Source organism: Pelobates fuscus, chromosome 9 (genome assembly GCF_036172605.1).
Source record: "Pelobates fuscus isolate aPelFus1 chromosome 9, aPelFus1.pri, whole genome shotgun sequence".
NCBI classification, from domain to species: Eukaryota; Metazoa; Chordata; class Amphibia; order Anura; family Pelobatidae; genus Pelobates; species Pelobates fuscus.
The window spans coordinates 166,022,557-166,036,768 of record NC_086325.1 but is presented as its reverse complement, the minus strand read 5'-3'; the positions used below and the strand labels follow the sequence as shown (position 1 = coordinate 166,036,768).

Here is a 14,212-nt window from a genome sequence, read left to right as displayed (position 1 = left end):
GTCTCTCCTCCCCCTATCTGTCAGTGTGATGCTCTCTCTCTCTCTCTCTCTCTGACTGTCTCTCCTCCCCCTGTCAGTGTGATGCTCTGTCTCTCTCTCTCTGTCTGTCTCTGTCTCTCCTCCCCCTCTCTGTCAGTGTGATGCTCTCTCTCTGTCTGTCTCCCTCTCTCTCTGTCTGTCTCTGTCTCTCCTCCCCCTATCTGTCAGTGTGATGCTCAGTTAATAAGGAAGCCATGTCCATAGATGGCTGTGGTTTCCTGAGGCAGGGCCAGTGAGTGTGACTGTGAGTGTGCATTGCCCTCCCTCCTGCAGCAATCAATGAGAGCAGCCCTGAGACTGCTGGCTGCACAGGGTCTGCAGCAGGGCTGGTGAGGGGCTAGTATTCTGCCAGCCAGGGGCCCCTGCATGCTACCAGCTGGGCTGATCGGATGTGGCCCCCAATCTGCCCCTGTATCAAGGATGGGCACAGCTGTATCCAAGAGGAAGGCTCTGAGGAATGACCCCATCTCCAACGTAGCAGCTAAAGTTCGGTAAGTGGCATGCTGGGTGCCAGGGGGCATGCAGGGGGTATGCAGGATGTAGGGGGTATGCTGGATGTAGGGGGTATGCAGAGGGTGGAAGGCATACTGGGTGCCAGGGCTGGGGGGTATGCAGGGGGTAGGGGGTATGCAGGATGTAGGGAGCATGCAGAGGGTGGAAGGCATACTGGAGCAGGGTACCAGGTGGGTATGCATGGTGCCAGGAGGTAGAGGGTATGCAGGGGATAGCAGGATGCCAGATGGGCATGCAGGAGTAGGGGGCATGCAGAGGGTGGAAGGCATACTGGGTGCCAGGGCTGGGGGCATGCATAGGGGAGCAGGTGGGTATGCATGGTGCCAGGAGGTAAAGGGTATGCAGGGGATAGCAGGATACCAGAGGGGCATGCAGGAGTAGGGAGCATGCAGAGGGTGGAAGGCAAACTGGGTGCCAGGGCTGGGGGCATGCATAGGGGAGCAGGGTACCAGGTGGGTATGCATGATATCAGGAGGTTCTGGGTATGCAGGGGATAGCAGGATGCCAGAGGGGCATGCAGAGGGTGGAAGGCATACTGGGTGCCAGGGCTGGGGGCATGCATAGGGGAGCAGGGTACCAGGTGGGTATGCATGGTGCCAGGAGGTACAGGGTATGCAGGGGATAGCAGGATGCCAGAGGGGCATGCAGGAGTAGGGGGCACGTGGCCTGCTGTGTGCCGTGGGATAGGGGATATGCAGGGGGTAGCAGGGTACCAGGGAGGGCACGCAGGGGTCTGCCATGCCTAGCGTGGAGAGATACCCAGTCTGATACCATCTGTCTGACCTTTCATGTGGAATGTCTTTGTGGGCATTAGATTGCAAACTGTGAACTAGCAGTGATTTGTATTTGGCATCTGAGCTCACATTTAGCCATTTACTGAAAGCATATATTCAGTACTGACAGGCTGTATGAAAAGCTGTGTTATTGCCTAACTTGACTTAACAGTTTGTATGCCATAGTCGTAAGCAGTAGACTTCAGAAAACTCCAGCACCCAAGAGGTTAAAATCATTGATTTCTGCAGAATGTGTTGGAGTAATTCAAGCATTATATTAATTAAATGTTACTTCTCCGCCTCATCAGCCTGGCTTCACCCACATTACTATGGAGGTCTCCCTTCAGATCATAATTCCAGCATTCTTAAATATTCTAGAAAAAAATGATTTTAACCTCCCAAACCTTGCATGTTCTGTGCCATTCTATCTGTAGATTAGTGCAGTGTACCCCAATACAGGGAATGGGGGCTCACCCTCTAGAGGTCAGGCTGACATGGACAGATACAAAATTAAACATTTTGAACAGCACCTGCAGACAGAGGAACCAGTCCCAGGGGCAGGCTGTGCATCGTAGGAACTGTACTTAAATTGCACCATCGCCCTTAAAAACATAGCCCATTCACTTAATCCCCAAACATACCCCCAAATTTCACAAGATGCTAATAGTGTAGGAATAATGTGCGGTTTACAAATTGTTAGAGTTGGGGTGACTGCAGAATGTTTAGGGGTGCTAGGTACTGTGTGACACAACTAAAATTAAATGGCGGGGGTCGGGCAAATTTATTAGTAAGGGTCACTGGCCCCTTCTTGTGCGATGCGACTGTTGCCCATGTTTTAGAGGATAATTTAAATATAAAGAAGCATCTGTTTGCTGCGAAATTGTCTGTGAACAGGCTCAGTGCAGCGAAGCCCAGCTAATTATAATTATTATCTCTTAATTAGACAGGGGCAGACGGGAAACATCACACAAGGGGAACGAAATGCAATGGCTAGCATTAAACAAACCCCTGTAATACTGTCCCAGACACCGTGCGGAGCTGGGAGGCAATCCCACTGCACCCACAGCCTTTTCAGGCTCTCCTACTCTGGGCGTAGAAAAATGGGGGGTTTGGGGCAAAAAAAAAGAGAGAAAAAAGATGTACGCCTCTCGGTTATTATCGTAAAACTACAGGTAATTAGTTCCTTGTCAAATGGAACACAATAAACGTTGGTTGCCAAGGTCACGCGGAATATTTATCAGACTGTTCGCCTGGGCTGGGAGAAGGAAACCGGTTTTAAAGCCACTCAGAGAGTTAAAGAGACAGAGATAACCAATCCAGTAAACTGGGGCTTATTAGCCAAAACTGCAAGGGGTTAAAAAAACAACAACAGTTTTTCGGTTCAGCTAATTTGGCCTTAAATTTGCAACCCTCTTGTTAATTCTAACAAATCCACAATTTAGTAAAAAAAAAAAAAACTCCAAAATTATTTAAGGGCATATTTAGTTGCCAGGAGACAAATAGAAGTATCTAATTGTCTAGAATAAGAAGATGAAAAGAGATTTTTCCATTGCAGCCATTATGGCCTAGATTCTGCAAGTCATCTGTCCGTTTAGCGATTACGCCCCAGGGTTCTATCACCTGGGGAACACTATTAGTTAGAAAATGATGGTGTGAATTTGGAAGAATGGAGAAGTTCCTGCTTCCTGTAGTTTTTCTAGTCAGGTTGAAGAAGAAGGACCCCTTTAAGGTTCTTTACATGCCCCCCCTGCTTCCCCCCACCCCCCCAATCAGGCAGTTGTCTTCTCCAACTAACACCAATTTCTAGTGAAATTAAAACAGAATTGCGAGATTCAGGTTACAATAGTTGTGTGTAACCAGCTTGGACAAATTGTCCAAATCCGTTGTTTTTGCCCCAATTTTGCTTTGTGTTTTCAATTCACTGCAATTCGTTCTTTATTAATAAACCCCACACACTCTGCTGGAAGATGCTGTGTGTTTTCTCCAGGTTACATAATGATCCCCTGGGCTTGCAGAAATCGAGGGAGGAAATAAAATTGATCTGATTGATTGAGATAGATTAATATTGTGCATCCACTCCACATGTATGATTGGATCTGACATTTAAAATGCATTGCTTAATTAAAGTAACCACCACCGCTTTAAATGTCATTTTTTTTTATTATATCATAGATCAGCCTTAGATTATTCCGTACTATATCAGGAAACAATGGAATGGAAGTTTATATTAACTAAATGCTGGAATGCTGTAGGCTGCGTTATGGTATAAATGGTATTGGATAGAATTGGCTGTGTCAATATGTGTATTGTGTGTACAAATCATTGGCATTGCATGGGTTAATACTACACGGGAATGTCACACAAATAGTGCGGAGCTCATGCTGTATTATTCATAGTTTATATAGTACTTGCACACACAATCTCTGTGGGTATCTATATATATATATCGCTCTCTGTGTACCTATAGATTTCTCTCTCTGTCAACATCGTTGTGTGTGTGTGTGTGTGTGTGTGTGTGTGTGTATATATATATACATATATGTAGAGATTGTAGCCGTATCAGTCCAGTGATGTAGATGTAAAAAATGTATCTTTTAATACCTTTTTTTATTGGACTAACAGAATTATTTTAATCACAAGCCTTCGGGAGAACCTCCCTTTCTCAAGTCTAAAGCATTTCTGCAAGGGAGGTTCACCTGCAAGCTTGTCATTACAAAATTCTGTTAGTCCAATAAAAAAAGGTATTGCAATATACAAATTGTGTCTGTCTGTCTGTCTATATATATCGCTGTCTATATAGAAGTTACACGGTGTCAGACACTGTATCTAGCTATATATTTCTTTATATTAGTATGTGTGTCTGTATGTCTGTCTATATATATTGCTGTCTATATAGAAGTTACATGGTGTCAGACACTGTATCTATATATCTTTCTATATATAAGTATGTGTGTCTGTCTGTATGTCTGTCTATATATAATCGCTGTCTGTATGGAAGTTACATGGTGTCAGACACTGTATCTATATATCTTTCTATATATCAGTATGTGTGTCTGTCTGTCTGTCTGTCTATAATCGCTGTCTGTATGGAAGTTACATAGTGTCAGACACTGTATCTATATTCTATTGGAACTAGGAATCTGTATGCAGGATTCATGTTTGGGAGGTAAAGGGTGGGTTTGGTGCCATTTGCAGGCTGAAACACCAAGGATCTCAGAATATAAAACTATAATAAATAATATACAGAATAATACATTATGCATATACAGTTGCATTTTCTGCACGCCTGGTGAGTGATTGGACTTGCTGTTCATAGGACTGTGTGCAGCCAGCCACAACACACCACAGGCAGCCAGCCACGACACACTACAGGCAGCCAGCCACAACACACTACAGGCAGCCAGCCACAACACACTACAGGCAGCCAGCCACGACACACTACAGGCAGCCAGCCACAACATACCACAGGCAGCCAGCTACAACATACCACAGGCAGCCAGCCACGACACACTGCAGGCAGCCAGCCATGACATACCGCAAACAGTCGGCCACGGCACATCACAGGCAGCCAGCCACGGCACATCACAGGCAGCCAGCCACGGCACACCACAAGCAGCCAGCCACAATATAATACATGCAGCCAGCCACGACATACCACAGGCAGCCAGGAACGACATACCACAGGCAGCTGGCCCCAACATACCACAGACAGACAGCCAGCCACAACATACCACAGGCAGCCAGGAATGACATACCACAGGCAGCCGTCCCCAACATACCACAGGCAGTCAGCCGGCCACGACATACCACAGGCAGTCAGCCGGCCACGACATACCACAGGCAGCCAGCAACGACATACCACAGGCAGCCAGCCAGCAACGACATACCACAGGCAGCCAGCCAGCAACGACATACCACAGGCAGCCAGCCAGCCACAACATACCACAGGCAGCCAGCCAGCCACAACATAACGCAAGCAGCTGGCCACAACATACCACAGGCAGCCATCCGGCCACGACATACCACAAACAGCCGGCCATGACATACCATAGGCAGCCAGCCACAATATAACACATGCAACCAGCCATGGCATACCATACCACAGGCAGCCAGCCACAACACACCACGTGCAGCTGCACACAAGAGGCTAAGTGGCCAGATTTCATACAGGTTAAAAAAAAATCTATAAGTATTGTTTGTTTGGTGTATACAGACTCATAACAATAATAAAAACCCTTTTTTTAATGATAAATCTTTTTTTTAAGTGGCCCTGTATGGCTGTCTACAGCGTTATCAGAAAATCCTCTTTTTATTACAAAAGTTAGGGCCCGTGGAGGCCATTTAATGATGACTACTCAATATTTTAGTTTACATGTATCTTTGTGAATGGTATGTTATGCTCCACAGTAGTACAAACAATGGCTGAGAGTGATCAAGGTTGTGGTCTTACACTGGTGCTGACAATGGCTGAGAGTGATCAAGGTTGTGGTCTTACACTGGTGCTGACAATGGCTGAGAGTGATTCTGGTTGTGGTCTTATACTGGCACTGACGATGGTGTAGACAGTGGCTGAGTGTGATCTGGGTTGTAGTCTGACAGCATCTAAGTGCCTGAGCCTCCCAGTAGCTATCTTCCAAAATACTAGATAATGTCAGAGCAGTCAAACAAGCTCTAAGGTATTCAGTGACGCCATATTTAAATATACCGCCATTGCTGAAGGACATCAGAATGATCCGGTGTAATCTTACACGCTGTGCACGTATTTATAGAAACATTATTATCATAGCACACGAAAGACAATGACCCAATCTTGTCTGTAAATTAACTACATGAAAGCAGAGTTTAGGGTCACTGTCCCCCTCTAAATGTTAATTATGGAGCCAGTTTCAGGTCAGAATACTCATGATATAAATTTATAGATCAAACTTGTAGCACTACAAAAACGTTGCTCGCTATGTGTTTTACCAGAGTCTGTTTTATGGTTTCCTTCCCAAACTCTTCCGCTGAATTACCACCTCTGCAGGGAGGAGGCTCCATGCATTTACAATTCTTCCTGCTATTATTTTTCCTAATGGCATGCATACATGCCCCGGCTCTCCACATCCCTTTCTCGATACCTTTGTTGTGCGCGTTGTGGAATACCTTGAGGTATTTGGAAGATTGAAATATATATTATAAAATCGACAAGAGATGCATAATGTAAAGCTCGCTGCAAAACAAACTGTGACCTAACACGGACGGCCCCAGAGGCAGCGACGACAAACAATTTCTATATTACAGAAAATATTGTGCAGCCTGTGTAACTGGATATTTAGTAACAAGACGCACACTGGGGAATGGACTCTCTCTCTGGAGGTAAATCAGACTCCTGGACTTCAGTGGCCGCTATTTGTAAACCGAAATAGATAGTGCCAGGTTAACCCTCTGATTGCCCGAAGGGTACACAAATTATTGATTTAAAAAAAAAAAAAAAATCAAATACCATCAAAATAAAATTAGCGCTCAGGGCCAGCCACTTTAACACATAGAAAATACATGTATTTCAACTTCACAATATTAAACGGTTTGTCCACAAAAAGGTTTTTGATCTCTTAGTAAATTTTCACACCGAACATAAACAATAAAATCCTCAATACAAATTCTGTGCGATTTGTGCGTCGGCCCCGTAGCCGCAGGGTGTTTTTACAGTAATTCTATCGCTCGCAGCTCCGTGCCACCTTTTGCGAGTGTGAAGTCACAGCTCTGGCTACGCCATTCAGTGAGCATGTTGGCTTTGTCACTCCTGTCTGCGCAGTCGCAGCCTCCTGGGCTCAGCGAAAGTATAGTGATAATTTATAGGGAGAGCGTAAAGGGACACTAGTCACCAAAACAACTTTATCTTAATGAAGCAGTTTTGGTGTATAGAACATGCCTCTGCAGCCTCACTGCTCAATCCTCTGCCATTTAGGAGTTAAATCCCTTTGTTTATGAACCCTAGCCACACCTCCCTGCATGTGACTTACACAGCCTTCCTAAACACTTCCTGTAAAGAGAGAGCTAATGTTCATACTTCCTTTATTGCACAGTCTTTTTAACTTAGAATTTCTCATCTCCTGCACTGCTCAAGCCTTCTAGACCCCGCATGAGTCTGTGTGTGATTAAAGTTCAATTTAAAGAGCAGGAGATAAAAAACTTTGAAAATAAGCAATATCTAAAACCCTCTTTTAAAGGAGGCTGTGTCAGGTGTGGGGAGGTGTGGCTAGGGGAGGTGTAGCTAGGACTGCATAAACAGAAACAAAAGTGGTTTAACTCCTAAATGGCAGAGAATTGCTCAGTGAGACTGCAGGGGCCTGATCTATACACCAAAACTGATTCGTTAAGCTGAAGTTATTTTGATGGCTATAGTGTCCCTTTAAAAAAATGTAATTTGCACTGAGGGTGTGGAACAACAGTTTAAAGAGAAGATGGTTTCTACAGCAAACTGTTTAGTGAAGATGATACAATATCCATAAGTTGTACATTTTAGGAATATTTATAATTTTCTGTCAGTGTCCACCTTGGCTTAGGTTTTGAACTATTATGGTTGAGATATTAATAATTTATTTCCTGTACAATGAGATCAGATGTTTGTTATGTCTAAGGGTCGATCTTGGGGTAAAAAGTTCTGGGAAAATTTCCAGAACTTCTGGATAAATGTGCAGATTCTCAGGTAGATTCTGGGAGTCACACAAACCTGGGTGCAGAATATTGTACCCATCAGATTTATTAAAAACAAGTTTTAACTATGCACTTAGCCATTTGCTCCCATAATGCACTTGTCTCTTTGGACTTTTCTAATGCATCATTGGAGCACACATGTGCCGAAATTTCAAATAGCAAGATGGGCAAGTTACTTCATAGTGTCTGGACCAAGGATTGTTAAAGGGATAATATTTTAACACATGTTGGGGTTCACTTGTTAAGAATGACCCTCATATATTATGAGCAGTGAATTTTCATGATGGGTCCGGCCAAAAGTGCAGATTTTTAAAAATTCCCCAATGTTAGCCTGATTTTTGTAATTTAGCTTTTAATTTACTACAATTTGGTGTTTAGTGAATAAACCCTGAAGTATCTTAAAGTTCTATGTGATGACTTATTGGGGACAATACAGGTGCCCGTTACTGTCTCCCCATACCGCCCCTTTTGACCAATGTTAAAATAACTGAATTAATGCCACCTGCCTTGACCACTCTCTGTGCCCACTTTATAAAATCTCAACTCTGTTATTAAATAGGGAAATTCCACACTTCCACAGAAAAAGATGTTCAATTCCAGAAACACACTTTGCCATTAACTCATTGCGGTCCTGTGTTGATAAATATAGTGTAGACATTTCTGGTACTAGTCTATTAAACCCCTGCGTTCCGATCAAATGGCGTCCAGGATTAAATGGCAGGCAGTTGCGAGCATTTAATAGACCAGCACCAAATTGTTTCTCATCACCCATTGTTGAGTGCCGGGATCGAAAGATTTCTTTATTGGACGTACAGTAAATAAACTCGCTTTGCGGTAAACTCCACTAAGCCATGATTGATTTATCAGATTTTAATTATGTTTTACTCGGACAATGAGAAGAGAAAGGAAATCCTTTCAGCGGTAACTCTTTGAATGCCAGGGGGATGAACGATGAAATTAATAGATTTTGGAATTACTACGGAGTGCTAAACGTGGACTTTAACTCCCATTATACTCAGCAAGATGGACAGACGTCCCTTAACCCACATGCTGCACTTTGAGGTCGTCATAATCCGTTCCGTGATGACATTACGCCGGCGTGGAATGTCGTGATTCCTTCGTTTTGGAATCTCAGCAGAACCGTGCATCTATTAAAAGACTGGGTTCTGTTTTGAAATAGAATCTCTAAGAACTCTTTGTTATGATCTGTCCTTATTGGCAACGAAGGGGTTAAAGCTACGGAGGAGAGCCGTTTATTTATGGAATGTTTTGCATTAGATTGACGCGCTAATTAGATGATCAGAGGGTAAAAAAATATTCATCGGTTCAAAATTTAAATAAAATAAAAAAACTACTTCCCAGTTTTCTAGCCCATCCCTTTTAAGAAATCCTCGAGGGCCACATCTGGCCTGGTTGGGTTCCTAGTGTCAGCCTTGCTGCAGGTTCTTGTTAACAGAGGGTAAAATGTGCTGATTTGGGCAACAACTTCAAAATATTTAGGTCAATGTAACCGATGAGAAAAAACTTGCGCTCCGCTGAATGGAGATGCTGTGATGGTCCGCGAATCGCTGTTTAGTGAATTGGCCCCGTAATAGGTTTTATACATGTTATACAATATATAATAGTTTCAGAGATTAGTTTTTTTTCCAACCTCTTTATATTAGAACAAATGGATAATTATTACGTTGCCAAGAATGCTGTGTTCTCGAGTGGAGGACGGATGTACGGATGGAAGGAGCTGTCAGTATAATGCAGAATATTGTTCTATCATTCATTTTCTATATTCCGGGACGTGTCTCTGCTGGGGGTTAAATCAGCCTTACTTTTCAATACGTGTATCTGGGGTGGGGGGGAGAGCGCCATCTAGTGCTTCATGATTGCATCACAAGAGGAATTCTGACATTGAAAACATGAACATTCGGCTGTGATCTCACCATTCTCAGATTGGTTCAATAATTCTAGGGCCCCCTGTGTTTAAATATAATGTTGGAGGATTGGTGTAATCTAGGGCAATAATTTTATTATTTTATTATTAAATATGTATGTCCGATTCACATTCGTAAATCTCAATCTTTTGTTCTGAAAAATGGTAATTTTGCACATTATAGACAGGGTGATGTTTCCAGTCCTGTCTGTCCAAGGACTATGGATTATTGATCACTGGATAGAGAGAATTCTGACATCTGGAGTCGGCCATAGCTCCTCCGTCACATAGGGTTTTGTTGCTAGCGTTATGACTGTGAAAGCATTATGGGAGATGTAGTCCACAATATCTGGGGTGCTGAAGGTTGCCTAGCCTTGACCTAGAAGGGTAGCATTGTTTTATAATTATAGAAATGGACTTCATCAATCATTACCAGGGCAGAGTAAACAGCAAATAGCCAGCTGGGAGCTTGTGTGCCGGGGCTGACAGCCAAACAATGAGCTGTGTACTTTGTAAAAGCTTGGTTCCCTCATCTGTACATAATATCCTTCCTCCTTCGGGCACCGCGTAACTGACAGATCGTAAAGGCATCTCGAGGGAGGCTGTGGGGGCGGGCGCCTTTCTGTAAGGATTTTTATAGATCTGTGAGCGTGGGCTTCAAACAAGATGATTACGGGTGTTGAGGGAAAAGGCGACAAGGTAGAGACAAGCCAAGGAGGCGATGTATGTGACGGAACGCTGGGACTGGACACGTTATAAGGAACCCCATGTGGGACCCGGCTCAAATCTGAGCTTAGAAAACAAACCGTATAATACACTGACCCCGCTCCCAACGCTGCGGTAACGGTCACCTTACTAATTGCAAAGGTTTAACGTGTTCCCGGCTCGCGAAAATTATTTCACATGAATTACTAGAACCGAAAAACACAAAGGTTGAACTTGATGGACCTAGATTACTATGTAACTGTGTACACAATGTTAAAAAAAGAAAACACATTTCAGTTTATTATTATAACAACAGAAATGAATTTACACTTTCATTCAGAAGACGGATTACCAGTGGCAGCCTAGATGTTTATTAACTACATGTCACATAATGCTCAGCCAGACCTAAAGACCATGGGGGGGGGTGGGGGGGGAAGCAGGGATTTATTTATAATATCTGTTGGCAGCTGATCCTTGGATCACATTGTCCTATAGTCCTGATATGCGTCTCAATGAGGACACGTTTTACTATTTTAAGAAATCTCACACCTGAACAGATGGCGTGTGAAAGGCTGCGTAACGTGTAACGTGACGGAGAACCGCAGGTCGTTTTTATATAACTGTGAATTTATACTAATATAAAGAATACTTCCCTCTGAATTTCCTGATTTGTTATTTCCCCTGGTAGACGAGCCTCCTCCAGCAACGTCTGGCTATACCAGGAATTGGCCAATTCCTGCTCCCATTATTTTATTTATTTATTTTAGGAATAAGTGAGACTGAGATAATGCCATCACACACACACACACACTTCCTGATGTATCCCTTATAGCCGGACACAATCCTGCCACAACCTGGGGTTCATTCATCAACGAATTAAAGAGTGTAACACATGCTTCAAGTTACTGCTGCAGGAATTTACATGTTTTTTTAAGTGAGTAACGACGTTCCAATCAGAGCAGAATTGTCCTTGTGTGTGCTGGGCCGCTGATTCTTAGCGAGCCTTCCGTTGGACGTTGGCGACAGGGAATTTTAGGGACATCACTGGATGCAAATAGCGCCTGATGTAAAAAACTAAACAAAGCACACGTTTGCTGTGTTTACCATCAATGCCTTTAAATGTAAAGAAAGAGCCATCGCGTTTCTCACCCTTATTAAACAGCCAAATTACTTACCCAATGTATTATTAGGTTTTGCAATGCGACACAGTAGCGGCGCACACTCTGTTACAGTAATACCATGCGCACACTGCTCCCCAATACCTCTCAGTATGTCCACAGAGCGTGAACCATTCTCTCAGTTACTCATAGTCCTTCACGGATTTCCCTCCCGCAATATATACAGTCTCGATACGCCTGGCCCACACACTTCCTGTCCATTGGCCTGATGATGGCATATTTGACCAGATCTTGGCAACGCTATGTATCAGTGAAACACAGAGTGTGGGTGTAATGAATCTTGTACATTATAACGGATTACTGCAATCCTCAGATAGACGGTAACACCAGCTAAACACACAGCTGATTAGCTCACTTATTGATTAGTTACAAGACTGATTGCACTGTGTATGAGAAGAGTCCTTTAACTGCTCGGAGATCTGAAAGCATCATGAAATACAGAGATGTCGTTTTTTTATCTTTGTTAGGAAGAAGCCGTTGACCCAATCTGGATATTGATCTCCGACTTATTTTTTTTATTTTACTTAAAGGGACACTGTATGCATTGTAACTGCTTTCTCTCACCGAAGTGGTTATGGTATCTTGAGTCCCCTGGCGCCATCTTTCCATTTAGCGTTAAACAGTTTTTAATGTTTTAATGCTTAACGAGAGTCCCCAGCAGCCTGTGCTGCTCGGCTTAATGAGGAATTATTAGCCGGAGCAGCAATACGCGCCTTTGATTGCTCAGTGAGTGTCAGCTGACTTCTGATGTATGGATGGAAGGACAGCACCAGGGGACTCCAGGCACTATAACCACTTAAATCAGATGACATCGTTATTGTGTTGTCCTTAAGGACACATGACATGTGTGACATGTCATGATTCTCTTTTATTCCAGAAGTTTGGTCCTTAAGGGGTTAATGTTTAATTATGTAATGTGCAGATTGTTAGCAGTGGGCGGTGTTGCTGGCCGATTTTGGTTTTGTAAATGTGGTTCTGACGTCTATTAACCAGTTTGCAGTTTATGTGCTCTGTGACGGCTCATGGGCCTGCTAGCAATATGTGGATATTACTGGAAATTCTGCCTTCTGACTCCTTGTCTCCTTCTGTTTCTCCCGTCTGCTGGTGCTGTGCGGTGTGCAGAGCAGCGAGGGCTTTTGGAGAGTACCTGTCTCAGACCCATCCTGACAGCCAGAACGGATCAGGTAAGACTCACAGACCTCAATACGTAATATATCCATCTAGAACTTTCTTAACGCTGCAAGTTTGTTAACGGTTTGATCGCTTTATAATGCCAGAAGAATCAGAACCATTTAACGCAAATCCAACCGAGGAGAGCCAGATTGATTTACATTCATTGCACAATCAGCAAAAAATATTCCCTTTCAAGCCGCGTTCTCTTTAAGCCTTTTACTAAAAGGTCTAGCGCCGTATGATTTTAACAATATACGTATAAATACACTGTGCAGTCTGCATGGATCACATTTTGTTTCTGTGAGTACTGTAACTGTATGAATATTATTTAACTGTTGAGCTTCCTGACTGTTCAAGCAGTACTTTTTTTTTTAATTCTTTATTTTTGCGTGCAAGAGGTGAACAACTTTGCAAACTAAGCCACAACGGCTCTCGTTCACATTTTACAGTAGACATTTACAACATGGCAGGTATTTCAATGCACATTTTTTTTTTAAGTAGTATATGACAAAAACTTATCAACGGTAAATGCAGTAAGAGTTTCATATGTTGGTGGACGCTAGCTGGACATATAGGTTGCAGTAACATCCAAACAGTGGCAAGGTTAAATATCTTGATTTCCTTAAGATACACATAACAGGACAGTGCTAAGAAACCGACTGGTGTGTGAAATGAATAAAAATATTAGATTTTACCATTCTTTGCGTTGTAACGTGCATGGAAGGACAGTGTACCTGCTCTGCCCTAGTAGCCCGGTATCCCTGCCCAACAGCGCAGTGAGATGGCGCGTGTGGAAAGCACCCGCAGGTTCCTGGAGATCGGCGTGTCTAAAGGCTAGGAGGGAACGTGTGTGAATGTGTCCCTTGTACGGGCACACTGACCTGCGGGAGTGTGCTCATGCGGGTAATGTGCTCGTGTGTAGAGCTCTCCGGGGTGCTAGTAACATCATAAACTATCGAAAAATTAAACATCTGACGGAGTAGCCCTCGCGGTGTGGTCTATGCAGTAAAGTAGGATTCTATGTCAAGCTAAGCAGACAATGGGTGAGTTACCCCTGGGGTCTGGTGTATACTACGTCTATTCTCTCTTTGATATGCCAAATATTGCAGTTTCGTAGACATTAGGTAATCTATGTCGGGTATGAGTTATACATGTGGCAGTGTTGATTTGCCTGAGGTTAAGGTAACGCATGATGGTCACCCGCTATGGAC

General features: G+C 43.5%; 1 protein-coding gene across 2 annotated transcripts in view; it reads left to right on the top strand.

Annotated features, from left to right (window-relative positions):
- Positions 1-222: 222 nt before the first annotated feature.
- Positions 223-14,212, top strand: part of NSMF (NMDA receptor synaptonuclear signaling and neuronal migration factor) — a 45,110-nt gene continuing 31,120 nt past the window's right edge. For both annotated transcript variants that reach the window (XM_063433001.1, XM_063433002.1), the window contains exons 1-2: positions 223-530; positions 12,951-13,012. In XM_063433001.1, coding sequence (XP_063289071.1) covers positions 406-530; positions 12,951-13,012 — 187 coding nt within the window. In that variant the 5' untranslated portion in view covers positions 223-405. The remainder of the gene's footprint in view (positions 531-12,950; positions 13,013-14,212) is intronic.